We start from the raw sequence: 23,399 nt of genomic DNA, 5'->3' as shown, positions 1-23,399 counted from the left end.
GCTACCATCACTCCGTGCCCTTGGTCGTCGTGCACTTTTCCAACATGACAATGATCCAAAACACACATCTAAGGCCACTGTTGCATTTCTGAAGAAGAACAGGGTGAAAGTGATTCAGTGGCCAAGTATGTCTCCTGATCTGAAACCAATCGAACAACTATGAGGAATTCTGAAGAGACCAGGTGAGCACCACTCTTCATTCAGCATCCAGGCTCTAAAAGAGGTCATTCTTGAGGAATGTAAAAAGATTGATGTTGCAATATGTCGCCAACTTGTTCATTCCATACCTAGAAGACTCGGTGCTGTCCTTAAAAATCATGGAGGTCATACAAAATACTAAATGGAGTTGTTTTTGTTGTGGGGTGGATTCATTTTTGCTTCAAATACTTTGATCAAAATTGAAGATTTTGCAATTTAAGTTATAATATTAATCTTACTTTCATGTAATGAGCCGAATAAATGTTCTATAAATCTCAGTTTTGTCAAATTTTGGAAATTGTTCTTGTATTCAATGAGATATTGATTAAAATCTTACTTTTCAAAAAGGGGTGTACTCATTTATGCTGAGCACTAACTACAGTTAGGTCCATATATATTTGGACACAGGCACAATTTTAGTTGTTTCAGGCATTTCCCAAAATATATTCAAGCTATAATTATATAATGGATATGGGCTTAAAGTGCACACTCTCAGTTTTAATTTGAGGGTATGTACACCCAGATTGGAGGAAGGGTTTAGGAATTACAGCTCTTAAGATTAGCCATCCCTCCTTTTTCAAGGGACCAAAAGTAATTGGACAATTAAATCAAAAGCTGTTTTATGGCCAGGTGTGGGCTATTCCTTCGTTATTTCGTCATCAATTAAGCAGGTAAAAGGTCTGGAGTTGATTCTAAGTGTGGTATTTGCATTTGCATTTGGAATCTATTGCTGTGAACCCACATCATGCATTCAAAGGAGCTGTCCATGCAAGTGAAACAGGCCATTGTAAGGCTTCAAAAACTAAACAAATACATCAGAGAGATAGCAGAAACATTAGGAGTGACCAAATCAACAGTTTGGTACATTCTGAGGAAAGAAGAACGCACTGGTGAGCTCAGCAACATAAAAAGTAATGGACGTCCACGGAAGACAACAGTGGTGGATGATAGCAAGATCCTTTCTATGGTAAAGAAAAACCCATTCACAACATCCAGACAAGTAAAGGATACTCTCCAGGAGGTAGGCGTATCATTGTCAAAGTCTACAATCAAGAGAAGTCTTCACGAGAGCAAATACAGAGGGCTCATCACAAGGTGCAAATCATTCATAAGCCTGAAGAATAGAAAATCCACATTAGACTTTGCCAAAGAACATCTAAAAAAGCCAGACCAGTTCTGGAAAAGCATTCTTTGGATGGATGAAACTAAGATTAATCTGTACCAGAATGATGGGAAGAAAAATGTGTGGAGAAGACTTGAAACAGCTCATGATCTAAAGCACACAACGTCATCTGTAAAACATGGCGGATGCAGTGTGATGGCATGCATGGCTTCCAGTGGCACTGGGTCATTGGTGTTTATTGATGATGTGACAGAAGACAGAAGCAGCCGGATGAATTCTGCAGTGTTTACAGATATACTGTCAGCCCAGATTCAGCCAAATGCAGCAAAGTTGATTGGACAGCGCTTCACAGTACAGATTGGACAATGATCCAAAACACACTGCAAAAGCAACCCAGGAGCTTTTGAAGGAAAAGAAGTGGAATATTTTGCAATGGCCAAGTCAATCATCTGATCTCAACCCAAATGGGCATGCAATTCACTTGCTGAAGGAAAAACTAAAGGCAGAAAGACCCACAAATGAAGAAAAACTAAAGACAGGTGCAGTTAGAACCTGGCAAAGCATCAGAAAGAAGGAAACCCAGTCTTTGGTAATATCCATGGGTTCCAGACTTCAGGCAGTCATTGCCAGTAAACGACTCATCAAAATATTAAAAATGAACATTTTTTTTATGATTATATTCAATTGTCCAATTACTTTTGGTCCCTTGAAAAAGGGGGGGGGTGGCTACTCTTAAGAGCTGTAATTCCTAAACCCTTCCTCCAATTGGGATGTACATACCCTCAAATTAAACCTGAGAGTGTGCACTTTTAGCCCATATCCATTGTATAACTATAGCTTAAATATGTTTTGGTAAATACCTGAAAAAATCTAAAATTGTGCCTGTGTCCAAATATATATGGACCTAACTGTATATATATATATATATATATATATATATATATATATATATATATATACACACACATATATATATATATATATATATATATACACACACACTCATCGCCCATTTTATTAGGTACATCTGTTCTATTGCTTGGTAACACAAATTGCTAATCAGCTAATCCCATGGCAGCAACTCAAGTAAGTTAAAACCGAGCATCAGAATTGGGAAGAAAGGGGATTTAAGTGACTTTGAACGTGGCATGGTTGTTGGTGCCAGACAGGCTGGTCTGAGTATTTCAAAAACTGCTGATCTACTGGGATTTTCACACACAACCATCTCTAGGGTTTACAGAGAATGGTCCCAAAAGGAGAAAATATTCAGTGAGTGGCAGCTGTGTGGACAAACATGCCTTGTTGTTGTCAGAGATCAGAGGAGAATGGGCAGACTGGTTGCTGCAACATTCAGATGGTAGGGTCAGAATTTGGCGTAAACAACATGAAAGCATGGATCCATCCTGCCTCGTATGAACGGTTCATGCTGGTGGTGTAATGGTGTTGGGGATATTTTCTTGACACTAGCAAGGTGAGAGTGTCTATTTATATATATATATATATATATATATATATATATATATATATATATATATATATGACCGTGAAATGGTAGTTACCTCTCTGCTTGTCGAGGACTTACTTGCTAAGGAACTTACACAGGGCTGGGTGAGCTCCCCTCATTGCCAGCATGCTGGTCAGGTAAATGGCTGCTCAGGAACAGAATGCTGTTTTCAGCTGTGGTAGGCAAGGACAGTGCTCAATGTTTGCCCAGGGATCACTTGAGGGTGGACAGAGTAGGGTATGGCTGGACAGATTGGGGTAAGGAGTTCCAGAGGAAGTTACAGGCTCTGGAGAAATCCTGGAGCTGTGGAAGGAGGTGACTAGGACGTTATAGAGCAGGAGGTCTTGGGAGAGGATAAATTGGGTGATCACTGGGGACGTAGCTTGTGGATGGCTTTGTATGTTGTATTTTGAGTTTTATTTACTGGGCAAGTGGAAGCTAGTAGAATGATTGGCAGAGAGGGGTGGTGTTGCCACTGAATGGTTGTCAATAATAATCAGGCTGCAGCATTCATAACAGACTAATCTGCGTAAAGGTAGGTCAACAAGGAGAGAGTTACAATAGGCAAGCAAGAGATGACAAGGGAATGAGTTAGTAGCTTTTTGGTGTCAATTATTAAGAAGGGATGAATTTTGGAAATGGTACGGAAAGCAGCGAGATTTGAACCGATTAGATGTGGGGCTGAAAGGAGATATCAGACTCTAGGGTTACATCTACCACCCTGGTACGAGGGGAGGGACTGATAGTTTAGCTAGTTGTTAGTAAACCAGTGACACATGAGGAGAATAAAGGGACAAACTGAGGAGTATAGAGATTGATTTGGGTGTTGTCAACATAGAAATGGTATTGGGCACCATGGAAGGCTATTAATTGACCCAAAGAGGAGGTGTAGACAGAGAATAGAAAGAGTCTGAGGATAGAGCCTTGGGGGACCCCTACAGAAAGAGAGGAGGAGACAGAGTTGTGGGTGACACTGAAGGTTCACTGAAATAGGTAGGAGGAAAACAAGCAAAGAGCAGAATCTTGGGGACCAAAGGAGTGGAGTCTTTCAAAGAGGAGCAGATGGTCAACTGTATCAAAGGAACCTGAAAGGTACACGAGTATAAGGAATTAATGATAAAAGGTACTGCTTTGCTTAATTCCTCCACAGTGAAAGTACCTGAATGGTCCACTTAATGAGGTGCCGAGTACCTTTTGGCATTCTTGTTTAAAGCCTCCCTGCCTGGTGGAGTGTTTGGGGAAAGGGTTAAGCTTTGCACGACCTCCAGGGTCTGTCTAGCGCTAGATTAAGCAATGGAACACCATTTCCCCAGACCCACGGATTGTTACCCAGGTTTTAATAGATTGTGGGGGCAGACGCGGGCTGCAGGTTTCATATATAAATATATATATGTCGACTGAGTTATGACTGTGGCTGCCAGCCCAGCGGTAACAAACACTTTGTAAATCAGGGACACCAAATTAGTAATAAAAGTTTGTTCCTACTGTGTGATTTCAGATATGTCAGCTTCCACATACTCCCAGATTCATTATGAGACGAAGGTAGTTTTTTTTTATAGCTTTACACAAGCTGGAATTACAAGTGCGCAATGAGCTGGCGTCTTGCTGGTCCTTTCTCGTGGCTGAAATGAGAAGCGGGGACCGGAGAGGAAAAGCTGGAGATGGAGAGTCCTGATGGCAGTGGGGAGCCGGCACTTAGCAGTCAAGCCTGACCTACTATGGTTAACCTGTTCTGGTCTAGCTACAAGACCTACTGGTAGGAGGCCAGCAATAATAATTTCGGGCCGTAGGCCTTTTTTAACGGCTATGAAACAACGCCACAATTCCGAGTGCAAACACTATGCTTCTAAAGGGCATGTTTAAGGCTACAGTGCCCATTTATATTCTATATGATGGTCAGGACAAAAAAAAAAAAGTTTTTTTTACATTTTTTGTCAGGTCAATATGAAATAAGAATACTACGAGTGTGAATACTATGCATTATTATATTCAGGTAGCAGGTGGAGCTTTAGGCTTCTTTACTTTTGTTTTCCATATGTTTGCCTGCTGTTTACAGAGCTCAGTATCTTAAGCTAAAATGTAAATATATACGTCAGGGCAGTGTCTCCTCCCCCATACTTCAGAGGGCTCTAGAAGTCCAATCACAGACAGTGACTGAAGGGAAAATGCTTCTGCTCCACTCAGGCTTTAGCAACTCCATCGTGCTGCTATCAGGGCTGTCTGTCACTTTGAAAATCCACTAACATGGGAAGTAGGGGTTCTGGTGCCTAAGTGACCACAATATGACCACACAAGTTATCGCTGCTCCAGGTGAATAGACTCCAAGAATCTTTGCACTACTCCTCCAATCAGGCGCCAGCCCAGCTTGCGTGCTGCACAATGGAAAGCAAGAGGCCTGTATGGCTGCATTTCAATGAATCCACTTTATTGGGCATACACTTAACACTGGGGGACAAGCAGGTAGACGTGTTTCATGGTAAGAACAGGGCTTTATCATTACAACCACAATATGAAGCTTCGGAGAGGAATCCGATTAATAAGACGTTAACAAAATGGAGACTCTGGATTAAAAAAGTGCTCCTATGTACAACCAGTAGTGCGGGGGTAGCAAGGTGATACCCTGTGGGTGAGCGTCCAGGCCTTGGCTGCTATATCAGCTCCTGCTGTTGAGGCAGCATCCCAAATGTGACTAAAGGAGTCCAAGAGCAGAACACACAGAGCCTGTTTGTGCTAAGATCAAACAGGAAACCATTCACATTACAACTGGAACCTGAGCAACTGTGAGAAACGGTCACCTTAGCTGGGAAGCTGCGTATTGTTTGATGCAGAATAAGCTGATACAGACTTCTGCGGTGGGAAACCGCGGTATGTCTACTACCTTGGTAACAAATAAATATAGGCAACAAGCCCTACATTGAAACCTGGCGTGGGGACCGACTCAAGCTCTCTGTCTAAAGTTGATTGTGTGTGTGTGTATATATATGTGTTCTCCCTGTGCCTGCGTGGGTTTCCTCCAGGTATTCTGGTTTCCTCTCACACTCTAAAGACATGCTGGTAGGTTAATTGGCTCCTGTCTAAAATTGACCCTAGTATGTGTATGTATGAATGAGAGTTAGGGACCTTAGATTGTACGCCTCTTGAGGGTTTGTGAATGTACAATATATATATGTAAAGCACTATATAAGTACCTGAAATAACTAAATATATATATCATCTGTCTGTTTACGGATGAAAAATGGACCCCTATATATTTCTATGGACTTGCGGATGTAAATGGATGAACATCTTTTTACATCCGTTAATGTCCGCATCCATTAACATTTGTTTTTGTTTTTTTTTGAATGGAAGAAAACCCTATTTTTATTCTGCAAAAAAACCCGGAAAGGACAAAAAACGGATGTCAACGGACCAAAAACGGATGAAAACAGACATCAACGGATAAAAAAATTGATGAAAATGGATGTAAACCAATGTAAACAGATGAAAAACAGATGTAAACGGATGAAAATGGATGTACACCAATGCAAACAGATGAAAAACGGATGAAAATGGATGTAAACCAATGCAAACAGATGAAAAACGGATGTAAACGGACCAAAAACTAATGAAAACGGACATCAACGGATAAAAAAATGGATGAAAATAGATGTAAACCAATGTAAACAGATGAAAAACGGATGTAAATGGATGAAAATGGATGTAAACAAATGTAAACAGATGAAAAACGGATGTAAATGGATGAAAATGGATGTAAACAAATGTAAACAGATGAAAAACGGATTTAAACGGATGAAAAAAAGGATGTAAATGGATGAAAAAATGGATGTAAACTCATCTGTTTTTTTGTTGAAAAAACGTGACTGAACTGAAGAAAAAAAAATGGAACACCCGTGTGAAAGGACCCTAAATCTCTGGACTGGATGGACAGAAGTACAATCCTTTTAACAGGCATAACGGCTCCCTTATGTGTGTTTCATCTTTATTTTTAGCCATTTTTGTGGAGTTCAGCTTTAAGAAATAGAGGTTGACAGTGGAAATGTACCACATACTGTATCTGTATGCATACAGACATGTTTTCTGGGTGGTATATTGCTGTGAATGGGAGGTGGCAGCTGCAGACAATCAGAGAGAGATATTTAAACACTGTCTTTAGTGAAGGTAGAGATGATTTTATGGTGATGGATTTTGCCAGGAGCTGTTACTGCTGACTTTAAGCTCGGTTGGAAGAGATGTATCCCTCTTGGGCCGCATACATATTTGGCCGGCACCGTCCCAAGAAAATAAAAATCCCTTAACATGTGTTTACCTTTAGCGGCAGCCAGGAACATGAAATCCAGAATCACGAGAGAGAAAATAGAGACGGAAAAGGAAAATATAGGAACATGTCTGCATTTTCCATTGCTGCACAAAATAACTGGGCGCCTCGGTTTTTGGTGGCCAAACTCCTCGAAATACGTTGAAGTGTACGTAAATATTTTAAAGGAATTATCAATAAAAGGGCCAATAAATAAAATGATTTTACTCATTTATGCAGTGGCCCCCACCCCAAAGCAGCAAGCGGTTTAATGCCCCCACCATTCAGCCATGGACCCCATTACAGGTAGCCTGATTGTAGTATGGTCTTGGAACGTTCAGTGGCCCCCACCCCAAAGCAGCAAGCGGTTTAATGTCCCCACCATTCAGCCATGGACTCCTTTTACAGGTAGCCTGATTGCAGTACGGTCTTGGAATGTGCAGTGGCCCCCACCCCAAAGCAGCAAGCGGTTTAATGTCCCCACCATTCAGCCATGGACCCCATTACAGGTAGCCTGATTGTAGTATGGTCTTGGAATGTGCCCAGTGTTGCAGGGCAAGAGTGCTTCCCAAATGTGCTTACGAGGTGTGACAATTTAATTCTGGGAATGGACTGTAAAAAAAAAAGTGTTTGCTTACCAATGCACTAGTGGCTGTTGTCACCTTCAAAGTGGTCCCCTTGTGAAGTAATGCACATTTCTAGACGACTGTGCCAGTGCTGGAAACATTCATGGAATTCTTCTTCCGGAGAGCCATGCAGTATATCTTTTTAGGGGCGCGCTGGATGTTCCGGAATGTCATCAAATATGTTTCCTTTTAAGACATTTCTAAATTTTGGAAATATCCAAAAGTCAGAGGGTTCTAAGTCGGTGGAATAAGGTGGTTGGTCAAATTTTGGAATGGATTTTCGGGCCAGGAACTCGACATTTTCCTCAAACGTACAAATGTACGTGCATGTTATTTCTGCTACTACACCGTAAAGACTGACTCAACTGGTCTGCAACCCAGGTCAGTACAAGTTAGAACATGTCAGAAGTGCGAAAAGCTGTGTGGCTCACCACCATGGTGCTATGCTATGGGTGTGACCCCTGCCCTTCTCACCAACTCATGACAAAGGACTGGCCAATCTTACACTGTCACCTATGTAACAATGCCACTCTCAGCTGCACCTGGCACAAAGATTTTCCAGCTCGCGGGACCATAATCTACAGCAGGTGCCAGCAGCCTGAGAGCGAGAGTTAAGTTACCTAAGCAATGAAACCTTTAAACTCCAAACTGCCACCAGATAGCTTTGGGCCTATCCACCCTTCACAATATTAGCTAGAACAAATATAAAAAATAAACGCCTGTACACACACTGTCACCACAGACAGGTAAATTCAGAGATGTATCATATACAGTAGCACTCTGCACAGAGCCAGGGTTTCTTTAGTTTGTATTAAAAGCCTTAGAAACAATTTCAACACTTTTCAAAATAGGGTTTAATAATGAAAATGTCAAAATGGCGCAAATAAAATATTTACAGAAAAAGGGTGTTATAAGGAAATAAAGAGACAACAAGGCAACAGAGAAATAAAAAGGCGCTGAAAATGAAGAATTCTTAACAATGTCCTGGTTTTCAGAGTCCAATGGATGAGCAAAGATGGTACAGTGGCTCTCTCAAGTCCAGTTAGGTGTTCCTTGGTTTGATGGTAACAAGAGCTGTCAAAGTGTCCTGGCATTCCCCATTTCTGTGGTATCAAAGGGGCGTTAACAGAGGCCATCTGATCAATCATCCGGTTTAAGGGGTGGTTGCTGGGAGGTCACCCGAATATAACCCAGTCCCAGATAATGTTTTAATAACTCTGAATATCTGCAGGGTGCTACCCTGCATATTGTCCAGTATGACGTTAGCTTCACAGTGGATACAGATATGACAGGTCTTGGATATTTACTTATTCATAAGAGGAGCGCGGAGGCCTAATCCACTCTGGTACCTCCTAGAAAAGGGGTGTTTGGATTCAAAATTCTACCCAATAACTGATGAAGGTGAATATGACTTTATTCTGGCTTTTTATGACTTTATTATTATGAGCTGAAATAGGAGGGGGAGAGGTTACTGCGGTCATTTCTCTCTTCTGACAAAATGGCATAGAAGACTCCTGACCTGAACAAAATGGCTGTTACACACACAGATATTCGGGTATGCAGGACCATTACATCCCTGGAATTAAACTGTAACACCTAATACACAAAAAGCTAAGTTTTCTCTGTGTTGTACAAGCTTCAGGAGTCTATTAGAACTATAAATGAGAAATTTGCTTTTAGTAAATTAACCCGTGTCATTTCTGTCTGCTGCTTCGTTCCTCTGCTATCACCATGAATCACTTCTGAGAAGTTTTCCCTGACACAAAAAAATAAATGGTGACAGGGGAAGGACCTCCAGCAGATTGACAGCCTCAGCTGTGTGAAGGGGGCGGGTGTCTCTTCCCTCCAATCAGCTCTCAGAGTTCTCCTGACTGAACTCTGCAGTGCGTAACTCCAGCTCTCCGCTCCATGTTTTCCGAACTCTCAGACAAACATTAAAATTCAGCACTTTGCACAGATGTAGAGAAAATACTACAGATAAACAGGTACAACTTCTGTAAGAATTTGATTTATCTCTGTGTGTCACCTGAGGGCAGTCACTGCACTGGGTACATGTAAGGATTTACAACCACTTGAAGTTATAAAAGATTCAAGCTTTTAGGGTGCCCTATATCTCTTTGTCAGATTAAGGGACCTAAGGCATCCCGAAAGCTTGTATGGGAAACAAAACACACTCATCCACTCCACACACTGCTCCTCCATAAACCCCGACTTCTGAGAGCTGGCTCAGCAGAGAGTGTCCAGACTACTGGGAGGCCACTTATGTAGCAGTCAGGCTCACCAAGGAAATCTTTGGATGTCGGTATGTGAGCCATGGGCTACAAATTTTAAGAAATTTTGCATGAGTATTGAGTAAGAATACTATTCTATTGCTTGTAAAAAAAATATATTCAAGCGAGATTCGACTTCTGAAAAATGGGTGAATTGCTTCCTCCACTTCTTAGCAATTGTAAGTTTAAAAGCTAGCAGAACAAAGTGGGCCAACTGGAATTGGCGTTTAGTAATGTTCAGGGGTTTAACATGCAGGATAGTCAGCCAAGGGTCCTTAGTAAGCTGTGTTCCAAGTAGTGAAGAAGACCCTGGACCAGAAGCGGCCCAGTATAGGGCAGGTCCACCAGATATGAAGGACATCATCAGGGACCTGGCATTCTTAGAAACATAGGCCTGAGTATGGATTTCTGTCTAACTACAGTGGGGCAAAAAAGTATTTAGTCAGCCACCAATTGTCCAAGTTCTCCCACTTAAAAAGATGAGAGAGGCCTGTAATTGGCATCATAGGTAGACCTCAACTATGAGAGACAAAATGAGAAAAAAAATCCAGACAATCACATTGGCTGATCTGGAAAGAATTTATTTGCAAATTATGGTGGAAAATAAGTATTTGGTCACCTACAAACAAGCAAGATTTCTGGCTCTCACAGACCTGTACCTTCTTCTTTAAGAGGCTCCTCTGTCCTGCACTCATTACCTGTATCAATGGCACCTGTTTGAACTTGTTATCAGTATAAAAGACACCTGTCCACAACCTCAAACAGTCACACTCCAAACTCCACTATGGTGAAGACCAAAGAGCTGTCGAAGGACACCAGAAACAAAATTGTAGACCTGCACCAGGCTGGGAAGACTGAATCTGCAATAGGCAAGCAACTTGGTGTGAACAAATCAACTGTGGGAGCAATAATTTGAAAATGGAAGACATACAAGACCACTGATAATTTCCCTCGATCTGGGACTCCACGCAAGATCTCACCCCGTGGGGTCAAAATGATCACAAGAACGGTGAGCAAAAATCCCAGGACCACACGGGGGGACCTAGTGAATGACCTGCAGAGAGCTGGGACCAACGTAACAAAGGCTACCATCAGTAACACACTACGCCGCCAGGGACTCAGATCCTGCAGTGCCAGACGTGTTCCCCTGCTTAAGCCAGTACATGTCCGGGCCCGTCTGAAGTTTGCTAGAGAGCATTTGGATGATCCAGAAGAGGATTGGGAGAATGTCATATGGTCAGATGAAACCAAAATAGAACTGTTTGGTAGAAACACAACTCGTCTTGTTTGGAGGAGAGAGAATGCTGAGTTGCATCCAAAGAACACCATACCTACTGTGAAGCATGGGGGCGTCAACATCATGCTTTGGGGCTGTTTCTCTGCAAAGGGACCAGGACGACTGATCCATGTACAGGACAGAATGAATGGGGCCATGTATTGTGAGATTTTGAGTGCAAACCTCCTTCCATCAGCAAGGGCATTGAAGATAAAACGTGGCTGGGTCTTCCAACATGACAATGATCCCAAACATACCGCCCGGGCAACGAAGGAGTGGCTTCGTAAGAAGCATTTCAAGGTCCTGGAGTGGCCTAGCCAGTCTCCAGATCTCAACCCATTGGAAACCTTTGGAGGGAGTTGAAAGTCCGTGTTGCCCAGCGACAGCCCCAAAACATCACTGCTCTAGAGGAGATCTGCATGGAGGATGGGCCAACATACCAGCAACAGTGTGTGCCAACCTTGTGAAGACTTACAGGAAACGTTTGACCTCTGTCATTGCCAACAAAGGATATATAACAAAGTATTGAGATGAACTTTTGATATTGACCAAATACTTATTTTCCACCATAATTTGCAAATAAATTCTTTCCAAATCAGCCAATGTGATTGTCTGGATTTTTTTTTCTCGTTTTGTCTCTCACAGTTGAGGTCTACCTATGATGCCAATTACAGGCCTCTCTCATCTTTTTATATTTCAATATTTTTATTGAGAAACCAGCAAATTATAACAGAGAACAAGATGGCAAACACAAAGAAAAAGAAGGAGGCCCACCCGCATGGTGGGACAAGTTGTAGAATCAGAATCATAATACTTATCGGTATATGAAAAAAAAAGAAATTTGCAGACAGTAGCATTACAATTCACCCAAAAAGTGTCATAGCCATCAGGACATACTAGTTTCATAAATCAATAAACAATAATTAAACCAAAATAAACCAGAAATAACAGAGAGAAAAAAGAAACAAGAAATTTTGCAACGAATAAAGTAAGACGAAAAGAGGAAGAGAGAGACGAAAAGTGAGAGAAAAAAAAAAAAAAAAAAAAAGAAACAAGAGGGGTTGGGGGGGGGGGGGGGGGTCAGCTGCCAGACACTCACGATACAGTGATATAATCAACCCAAGGCTCCCAGGTCCTCTCAAATCTGGATACATCGTCAGTGACAATACTTGTCAGTTTATCATTAACCATTATCCAGTTTAGTTTTTGTTTCACTCTTTCCAACGGGATCAAGGATTGTTTCCAACTTCTAGCTATGGTGATGCGAGCCGCCAGTATTATATATAAAATTAATTTAATCAATTTTTTGGGAATATCAGAGGGTAGTATATTGAACAAGGCCACTTCCGGCGATCTACGGATATTGATTCCTGTCACCGAGAAAAGAAAATTAAATACGCGAATCCAGAGTCTACTTACAACTGGACACTTCCACCAGACGTGGAACATGGTACCCTCTTGACCACAGCATTGGAAACAGCCAGATGAAACGGAAGGATACATTATGGCTAGGCGAGCAGGAACCAAATACCAGCGAAGTAGCGTTTTGTAGTTAGATTCAACAAGATCAGTGTTAATCGAAATCTTCGACAGGGCATGGGCCGCAGCCCGCCAGGTATCTAAATCCAATGAGCTATTTAGATCCCGTTCCCAGAGAGTCATGTAAGATAATTTAGTGATGGGATCAACCAACAAAGCATAAATTATGGACAAGCGACCTCGCATCATCCCAGTTGCCCCACAGGAGACCTTGAGAGGAGTAAGCGCACAAGGTTCTGTGAGTAGTCTAAGCTTGCTATCAATAAAAGAGCGAAGTTGATTATAACGAAATATTTCCCCGCGAGGCATCTTATAAAAAGTCACAAAATACTGAGGAGACCGAAGACGAACCCCATCCAAATAATCCCCAATACGTAACAGCCCCTTATTAATCCACCATTGGAACCTCGCAAAAGAGAGACCTGGGGCAAACTCAGGATTGCCAAATACCGGGGCCAACGGGGTATGCGGAGAGAAGAAAAGAAAGGTTTACTCTCTCATCTTTTTAAGTGGGAGAACTTGCACAATTGGTGGCTGACTAAATACTTTTTTGCCCCACTGTATATAACTATGTAACACAAGGCATTGTCAGGGCCAGAATCATTACTCTGCAATATAACGTATCATTTACCTTTATATTCATCTTACTTTACGTTTGTGCAGCACCTAAAGTATGGACGAGACCAATAACATAAAATGGCATTACAAACCTCTGGCCACGCCTGGGTTAATAGCTTAAAGAGGCCCAGAGTTCTTCCCTGTGCCCTTTAACATAGTGGAGAAAGGAGGAACAAAGGACAACTGGGTCTCTTAAACTTCCACGCTTAATTCCTAAAGCCTGAAACAGCTGGACTTGCTTGGGGTATCTGAAATTAGGGAAAGAGCCTGAAGCGACAATACAAAAATATTTTCCAGTGCAGCTCTGTAAAAGTGTTTCTCTCCTTTGCTATTAGGTCTGGGGAATGTCACCTTTCTTGGCCTGGGATACCCAGAATTCCACTGGTAATGCCAACCATCTTCAACATCGGCACAGAACACACCGTTCCATTCTCAACACAAACAAGTACAACCAAAACTCAAACAAAATAACAGACTTTACGTGTATCTAGGGTAAAAGGGATAAAGACGTACAATAACATACTATATACACCGATCAGCCAAAACACTATGACCACTGGCAGGTAAAGTGAATAACATTCTCATTACAAGGGTATCTGAATGTTGGTGGAATATATTAGGCAGCAAGTGAGCATGTTGTCCCTGAAGGTGATGTGTTAAAAGCAGAAAAAATGGGCATGTGTAAGGATTTGAGTGACTATGAAAAAGACCAAATTGTGATGGCTAGACGACTGGGTCAGAGCAACTCCAAAACTGTGGCTCTTGTGGGATGTCCCGATCTGCAGGGGTCAGGACCGACCCAAAATGGTCCACGGAAGGAAAACAAGTGAACCAGAGACAGGGTCATGAGTGGCCACGGCTCATTGATACACATGGGGAGCAAAACCAGGGTTTTGTAGTTGGATCCAGTGAAAGAGCTACTGTAGTTCCATTTGCTGAAAAACTTGATGCCAGTTCCTATGTAAAGGTGTCAAAACACACAGTGCATTGCAGTTTGTTGTGTATGGGGCTGCGTAGCCACAGACCAGTCTGGGTGCCCATGCTGACCCAATCCACAGCTAAAAGTGCTTACAATGGGCACATAAGCATCAGAAACCAGACCATAGAGCACTGGAAGAAGGTGGTCCGATCTAATGAATTCAAAAATGGTGCGAGGAACACAAGTTTGAGGTGTTAACTTGGCCTCTAAATTCTCCAGATCTCAATCCAATTGAGCATCTGTGGAATGTACTGGAAAAACAAGTCTGATCTATGCAGGCTCCACCTTGCAATTTACCAGACTTAAAGGATCTTCTACTGATGGCTTGGTACCAGATACCATAGTATACTTTCAGAAGTCTAGCCTTCACGGGATATGCTGGGTGGTCATAATGTTATGGCCGTTAAAGGGTGTCAACAGAGGAACAACTAAGTACCCAGTAGCAGCAAATATAAATATATATTATACATATATAGATATATCTATACAGATATATCTATATATATATATATATACACACATATATATATATATAGTGTTTTACCTGCAAAAAAAAAAAAATGTCACCTCTTCCTCTGAAAGCTCACATGAGCACCAACTCTTCCCACCCAATAACAGAGCATGCATTGCCACTGCAAGCCTTATTTTAGCCTTCAGCTGGCTAGTGTCAGCTCAGTGTAATGGAGGATTTCATGTAATTGTGGTTGCTGAATGGTACAACTATTCCATGACCTGGATGTGAAATTACATATTAGGTGAGTGTTCTAATAAAGTGGAACTACAGTCAAATCTTAACAGGACAGATTATGAACAGTACAGTGGAAACAACTAAATATTCATAGAAGCAGTTAAAGCACAACTCCAGTAAAAAGCTGTTTTTTTTTTTTTAGTTAGAACCGTTGTTTTATAGCTGTCTTTTATGCTGTGAGTGTCCCGGAGAGAAGTAAGGTGATTGTAAAGGCTGAAGGTTTTTTACCTTCTTGCTATCTATGCATGAAGGTAAAAATCCTTCTGTGTGCAGTATCCCCCCCAGTCTCCCTATTACTCACCTGAGCCCCCTCTCGATCCAGTGTTGTGCAAGGGAGCCTCACCTGTCCCTCTCTTCATTGACTGAGACAACAGTGGGAGCCATTGGCTCCCACTGCTGTCAATCACAGCCAAGCCAGGACTCTTTGTGCAGGGGTGGGCAACTGTGGCCCTCCAGCTGTTGTAGAACTACAAGTCCCATGAGGCATTGCAAAACTGAGTTACAAGCATGACTCCCAAAGGCAGAGGCATGATGGGACTTGTAATTCACCAACAGCTGGAGGGCCACAGTTGCCCACCCCCGCTCTATGTGTCTTATGAACGCATAGAGCAGGGCTTGGGAGTGAGCATACAGCAGTGCCCCCAAAGCAAGCGGCTTGTTATTGGGGACACTGGTCGGCAGGGGACCCGAGAAGAAGAGGATTGGAGCTGCTCTGTGCAAAAAACTGCACAGAGCAGGTAAGTATGATGTGTAAAACAATAAAATAATCTTGCACGCTTCTATAGATAACAACTACCCATCTAATAAATCACCTATGTTGAATATATAATATAACCATAATTACTGTGTTTTTTCTAAATAAGTAGCCGCTAGTACACCCAAACCTTATCTCATTTCAGGATTAAATTATAAGTACAGGGATCAGTGCAGCGCTAAAATATAATAAATTATGCACCCCTTGTGACTAAACACATTGGGGCGGGGCTTTGTATGACGTCACGACGCTCCACAGAGCCGGCGATGGTAGCGGCAGTAGCGGTGTTTATTGATTGACATCACGGTAATCATCGTGTTTTACCCACTGCATGGGTTCAACTATTGCTGACATTCCACGGCACAAGTCCACGGATCTCGGGCATATTTATATTAACAGAGGCTGATTGTACTTCATCATCTACACGAGTGCGCAATTTATTTACTTTGAGATATTAAAATATTTTTAAGCTTATGCCAGGGGCGGACTGACAACTCATGGGGCCCCCAGACAATAGGAGATCATGGGGCCCCTATGTCCTTGCCCACACTCAAAAAAGCCTATAAAAAAGGTACCAGGGGCATTTCATGGGGCCCCTACTGACCCCGGGCCCTCGGACAGTGCCCGAGTGTGCGAATGGTCAGTCCACCTCTGGCTTACGCACATGTGGAGTCTTTTATTTATGAGGTGATGTGATGGTTGAAGCTAAATTCTGGACAAGTTGTGAATAATAGCTGGGTCCATCAAGTCGATCTACACTGTCCACAACGGGACCAAAAGCGCAGTTAGACCAAACATCGTATCATGTGAGGTCGTATTGTTGGAGGTGATCAGACATCTGGTGGCGGAGTATTTGCACATTTATGTTTTGGAGCACTTGGTGTTCACATAAGCAAATAAGGATGGAAGTATTTGAATGAAGATAAATCAACTTATTTATAAACTTACGTTTTGTGATTTTTATTTTGTAATTTAATATATTGTAGCGCTGCACTGATCACTGTGTTTATAAGGTAAGTATGATGTGTTTGGTATTTTTTTAAAAAGCCGAACCTCTGGGGCTGGTTCACACTATAGAAACGCATTCCAGATGCATTTTTGCATACACTTTTTTTACGCATTTTTGGCACTTTCCGGTGCGTTTTTGACGCGTTCCAGTGCGTTTTTTATGCATTCCAGTTCACTTCTTTCCCCTCTCTTTTTCTTCAATTTAAATAGGGACATGTGCGTTCCAGTGCGTTTTTGGTGTATTTTACTGCGTTCCAGTACAGTTCTGTGCAGAAAAAATGCAGCCTGTTCTACTTTTTTTTCTGCAACTGGAACGCACTGGAACTGCAAGCACTGATGTGAACTATGACACTGACCACCATATCACCTACTTTCTGTGCATTTTAGTTGCAGAAAAAAGCAACTGAAACGCATGTATTGTGAACTGCCCCTAATACCGCTTTATTTTGACTTCCTGTCCCAAAGAACAATCAGGAAAATAAAAGAAATCTAACCTACACTAAACACTTGAGAAGGGTTCTAACACTTTTCTACACTATCCAAAATGGAAAAAAATTATTTGGCTGGATTTTACCTACAGTCCCCACCCCCGCCCCGCCCTCTGGTCTCTGTTTCGAATTCACACCTATGCCCCACTTTATGTAAAATCAAAAGACTTTTGGCTGGATTTAGAGTGGTACTTTATCCATGACAACTTGATAAAAATAATGTTTTTTAGAAAGGAACACACATTCCACATTAATAATTATGCTACCAAAATTTATGTGTGCTGTAAACTGCCTCCAGCATTGTTTCTGTTTCTTCTTGCTGGAGGCCACCATTTGGCTGAAGCTCAGAGCTCCTGAGCAGCAGTAAATCTTTAAGCTGTCAGCAGATTGGCCTCTACAAATTCGGTAGTCCCAAAAAATAGGGAGCAACTGAGCATGTGCAAAGCAGGGTGAGACTGTATTTTAAACACTGTAGTCACTTATTTTTATGTTTTACATAGCTATACCTGCAAGGGGCAGCCTGAAGTGATCCAGCAGGACTGACTACAGTTCCACTTTAAGCTCTCAATGAAAAACTAAAACCCTGTCCCAAATATTAGCACTCCACATGTTCTACATAGACATATCACAAATAGTTCACAGAAGCACATTTATTTGAAAATGCATGCAAGTGTTCTCCCCAACAACGGCACAGACAGAAATAAAAACTTTAAGTGTTGTCATGGTCTTTTTTTATCATTCTTTCAGTACTGTGCATGATCCTTTGGTGTAGGGATTGCCTAGAGTTGTGCTTCAACATTGGGTTCTCTCATTGAAATTGAAGCTATATAGTACCTGCCAAAGGCTCCATATGTGTTGACAATCCGTAGAGGGTTGAAGGACGTGTTCATAACTTGTCTGGAGCTCATCAGATTCACAACAACGGGGATACTGAGGTAGGCAATGAGGACGCCCAAAGACACATGTAGAATCTGGCGGATGTATGAACCTAGGTGAAAATGGCTTGGTTAGCTGGGTGTAACTGAAAGCTTCCCAAAGAATGTAACCTAAAAGTTTCAAAAGTGTAATACCAAATTCAATGGCTGTTCTGGTTGAGGAGCCTAATTGCAGAGCTTCCAGGAGTGGATGTTTGTATAGCAGCATTGGCCTTCGTAGCCTAGGGTGGTAGGGCTTCAAGGAGTGGATTTTGTATAGCAGCATTGGCCTTTGTAGCCTAGGGTGGTAGGGCTTCAAGGAGTGGATTTTTGTATAGCAGCATTGGCCTTTGTAGCCTAGGGTGGCAGCGCTTTCAAGAGTGGATTTTTGTAAAGCAGCATTGGCCTTTGTAGCCTAGGGTGGCAGCGCTTCCAAGAGTGGATTTTTGTAAAGCAGCATTGGCCTTTGTAGCCTAGGGTGGCAGGACTTCCAGGAGTGGACTTTTGTATAGCAGCATTGGCCTTTGCAGCCTAGGGTGGTAGGGCTTCCAGGAGTGGACTTTTGTATAGCAGCATTGGCCTTTGTAGCCTAGGGTGGTAGGGCTTCAAGGAGTGGCTTTTTGTATAGCAGCATTGGCCTTTGTAGCCTAGGGTGGCAGGACTTCCAGGAGTGGACTTTTGTATAGCAGCATTGGCCTTTGTAGCCTAGGGTGGTAGGGCTTCAAGGAGTGGCTTTTTGTATAGCAGCATTGGCCTTTGTAGCCTAGGGTGGCAGGGCTTCATGGAGTGGATTTTTGTATAGCAGCATTGGCCTTTGTAGCCTAGGGTGGCAGGGCTTCCAGGAGTGGATTTTTGTATAGCAGCATTGGCCTTTGTAGTCTAGGGTGGCAGGGCTTCCAGGAGTGGATTTTTGTATAGCAGCATTGGCCTTTGTAGTCTAGGGTGGCAGGGCTTCCAGGAGTGGCATAAGCTTCCCACATATCGTATTGCACCAACACGGGGGTCTTCAAACTTTCTAAACAAAGAGCCAGTCCTTACTGTCCCTCAGACTTTAGGGGGGCTGCATTGTGGCCAGTGGGGGAAAAACATTTCTTGGTGTCCAGTGGGAGTAAACAATGCCCTATTTTTGGTGTCATTGAGAGGAACAGTACCCATCACTGGTGTCAGTGGAAGAAATTGTGCCTGATCATTGGTATCAGTGGGAAGAATAGTGCCCCTTTTTGATGTCAATGGAAGGAATTATGCCCCATTTTTGGTGTCAGTGGAAGGAATTGTACCCCATTGTTGGTATCAGTGACAGGAACAGTGCCCCATTGTTGGTGTCAATGGAAGCACTTTTTGATTTACATTCTGTGAGGTTGGTTGTATCTGATGACCTGTGCCAGACCTGTTAAGCTTTATTCATTCACCACATGTTTATCTGAGTGCAAGAATACACATGTTGTTAATGGAAGGGATTGTGCCCCATTGTTGATGTCAGTGGGAGAAAATGTGCCCCATTGTTGGTATCAGTGGATGTAATAGAGCCCCAAGGGCCGGCTAAAGGCAAGCAAAGGGCTGCATCTGGCCCCAGAGCTGCAGTTTGGAGACCTCTACACTAACACAATTTTGTGTATACTAATAAAAGGTTCTAGAATGCCATAAGTAATACATCCAGGTCCTCATTGTTAGATTAGTCCGGCTGAAAAAAGACAAGTCTATTGAGTTCATCTAAAGAACACAAATAAATAAAATAATAACCTGCATCCTCAAAACCCTAAACATGTATTTGATCCAGAGGAAGGTGAAATATCCCTTATTAACCATGATCCAATCTGCTTTTTTTCCTCCTGATTCTCTAAGAAACCCCCTGGACCAACAATCTACAATGATGGTCATATTTTGGGTATCTAGACACACATCCAGCCGTTTTTGAAACATTCTACAGAACTGGCTAGAACTAGAATGTTCCACATTATCACAGCTTTTACTGTACTGTACTGAGGTTCAACATACCATTCCCAAGGGAAAATCAGATCACCCGTATCCATTGCAATGATCCCAAATTGAACAACTTTGCATCAGGTTTACTCTGTGGGCTATGTATGAATATGTACTACATAAGATGATAAATAATGATGTTGCTAAGGCTTGATTCACATTGATGTACTACAGCATACACCCGTGCAAGGGCCGTGTTTGCCCGCACAGGGATGCACCAGTGTTCCATGCATTCCTGTGCTGGCAATCCCATGCATGTCAATTGGGATGCAGTGGATGCACAGATACAGTTGTTGCTCCCAATCTAACAATCGTGCGGGTGCATGTCCCCAAACGCACCTGCACTGATGTCAAATCGGGGGCAATGGCTGTGTCTGTGCAGCTGCTTCGTCCCAATTGACATGAATGGGATTTCCGGCACTGGTATGCACAGGATACCTGTTCATCCCCTCATGGGCAGACACTGCCCTTACACAGGTATACCAGTACTGTTAATGAGGCCTAATCCTGCAATGTGCATGCATTTGTCCTGTGTATCCATAGTTTGCCCACTCTGGGTTAGTACACCTAGAACTAAACTGCTAGCAAAGTGGTGAAGCATGCCGTAGTCTTCTAATTGACATCAGATTCAGGTGTACGACGCAGAGGGGACAAACTTCCTTTTTAAGAACTGCACCCCCAGCATGAGTGTGTCCTGTGTTACACTAATGTCTTGTCTTGTCTGTGAAGGTCCTCAATTATCCAGGTCATTGTACAGCATATCTATATAGTAGTAATGCCGGCCATCGATGGATTGAATCTTGGCTTGCTCAGCAGGGACTGGCCAAGATTCAACCCATCTATGGGCAGGCTGATTGTACCAAAGTAAATCCATCGATCAACTTGGGTACAACCAGCCTGTCCGATTTTTAGCATTTGAATACTGCCCGCAGCCATAACCAGTAGCAGTAATCATTGCAAAAAGCTCCCCGCGACCCCCCCCATCCTTCCCAGGAGAATACAAATGGGCTGTGGGAGGCATTCCCCCATCAAATCTTACTGTGTTGATAGGGGAATTGAATGATTTTCGTGCTTCCACCAGGAAGGAAAGAAAATCAATTAATCTATGGCTTGCCTAAGTCACCTTTACCAAACTTTGATTTGTAAAGTTGAAGACATCCAAGGATCTTCCTCATTTCAAATACATTTCAAGAACATATATAGGTAGGCGAGTGGTGGCCTCACTTGAAATTAAAAAGGCCTTTGATACTGTTGAGTGGCCTTTTCTATGGGAGGTCCTCCGTAGAATGGGCTTCCCTCTGGTCTTCATTGATTGGCTGAGGGTGCTCTACTGTAACCCCACTTCCTCTATTAGGCTGGGTGCTGGTTTATCGTCTCCTTTCCCCTTGGCCAAGGGAATCCGGCAAGACTGCCCTCTTTCTCCAGCCTTTTTCGCCATAGCCATGGAACCCATCGCAGAAGCTATCTGTACTTCCCAGCACATCAAATGTCTATGCATTGGCTGGCTGGAAGAGAGGGTGTCCCTGTACGCGGACGACATGCTCCTTTTCCTTAATGATGGAGGCCCTTCCCTACAAGGTGATTTTCAGGTCCTGAACTGCTTTTCCCTTCTTAGTGGCCTCAAGGTCAACTGGACCAAATTCCTTCTTTTTTCCCCTGCATCGACCCTGCGTCCAAAGCTAATGCCCTCCTGATTTACAATTACGATGGGTAGATCAATTTAAATACCCAGAGGTGACGATTTCCAGCCAAGCGTCAGACTTTTCCTCTTTTCCTCTCTTCCCAGTCATACAAGATATCAAACCCAGCCTACTTCTTTCTTATGCCAGGACAGCTAAAGCGTTGCACTGGAAGAAGTCCCCCCCCCCCCAACCGCCCATTAATATAGTTTTGGAAACAACTGGTGAACAACTGCTTGCCTCTCTATAAAGACATCTGTACCAATAGAGGCTGTCCTAGGAAGTATGACAGGGTATGGTCCAAATGGTTAGCTGATTTGTCTACTGCCTCAGAGATGGCCGTCTGATAGATAAATCTCTATCCATATTGTTTTATGTGTATATTGGATACGGGAACACCCACCCTTTTCTCTTTCAGCATATTTTCCCCGATACTATTCTATATTGATATGACCTTGTCATCGCCATTAATGGTAATGTGAGCCGCACCTTTTTACCTTTGGGTGTCAACTCTATACATTTTACTCCTATGTGACTTTCTCCTACTGCCCCTGCGTGAGCTTAGACCCTTGTAGATTGATGTTGTTTGCACTTGAAACCTAATAAACAGACATAAAAAAAAATAAAAATTCAAGAACATACCTCAACATTGCCACATGAATTACCTATGGAGTAAGAAATGTTGGAATATATTCCCCAGGCTCATTTGAACTGAGGAATATCCTTGGATTAGTAGCTAAAGGTCTTCAACATTACAGAACGAGTCCAGTTGAGCGGTTCTTGGATGGATAACATTTCAGCAGAGCCAACCAATCAACGGTCTAATCGTGTGTTCCTCCCTTCTGATTTTTTTTCCAGATTTTCATTATTGCATCATTTTGCATGCAGCTACACCGCTTTTTTTATTGTTTTTCTCACAACATTCTACTTCCTTCACTTGCCATGTTGCATTTATATAAACCTTTATAAAAGCCAGCCATTTAAAATGGTAAAAAGCTCTAATAAAAAAAATGCCATGTTTTGTCAGCTGGTTTATAAGAAGCCCCATTATGGTGGCAGACCAGCTTACACAAGGCCCAGCAGTGGGAACTGTTATGGCATTCTGGGAATTAGCCTTTTTCGCTGGCTCAGACCTGCATAATTCTTAGTAATGGGGGGTCTGCGTGGTATAATGCTATGATTGGCTCCAGTGTGGTAACAAGAAAAAAAAATAGCCAGTACTTAGATTTCTGGGGAACTTTGATTATTGAATGGCGCATGTTGGCGACTATTTTGTATGCATCCATGCCACCGCAAAGAACTGTATTTTCTGGCTGCTCGGTTTTGTACCGAGAGCAGTTGGGAACATTTCAATTCCTGCACCAGCCTGGCAGGTGATAGGTGGTGCAGTTTGGGGGTCTG

At 42.6% G+C, this 23,399-nt stretch overlaps 1 protein-coding gene across 1 annotated transcript in view; it reads right to left on the bottom strand.

The window, feature by feature from the left end:
• Positions 1 to 23,399, bottom strand: part of LMF1 (lipase maturation factor 1) — a 506,204-nt gene that overhangs the window by 30,560 nt on the left and 452,245 nt on the right. The window contains exon 8 of the mRNA XM_089656039.1: positions 18,260 to 18,413. Coding sequence (XP_089512165.1) covers positions 18,260 to 18,413 — 154 coding nt within the window. The remainder of the gene's footprint in view (positions 1 to 18,259; positions 18,414 to 23,399) is intronic.

This window comes from Staurois parvus, unplaced genomic scaffold, assembly GCF_062004578.1.
Source record: "Staurois parvus isolate SC_StPar_1 unplaced genomic scaffold, SC_StPar_1.0 ptg000882l, whole genome shotgun sequence".
NCBI lineage: Eukaryota > Metazoa > Chordata > Amphibia > Anura > Ranidae > Staurois > Staurois parvus.
The sequence above is the reverse complement of the archived record's forward strand: the minus strand, read 5'-3'. Positions and strand labels throughout refer to the sequence as shown.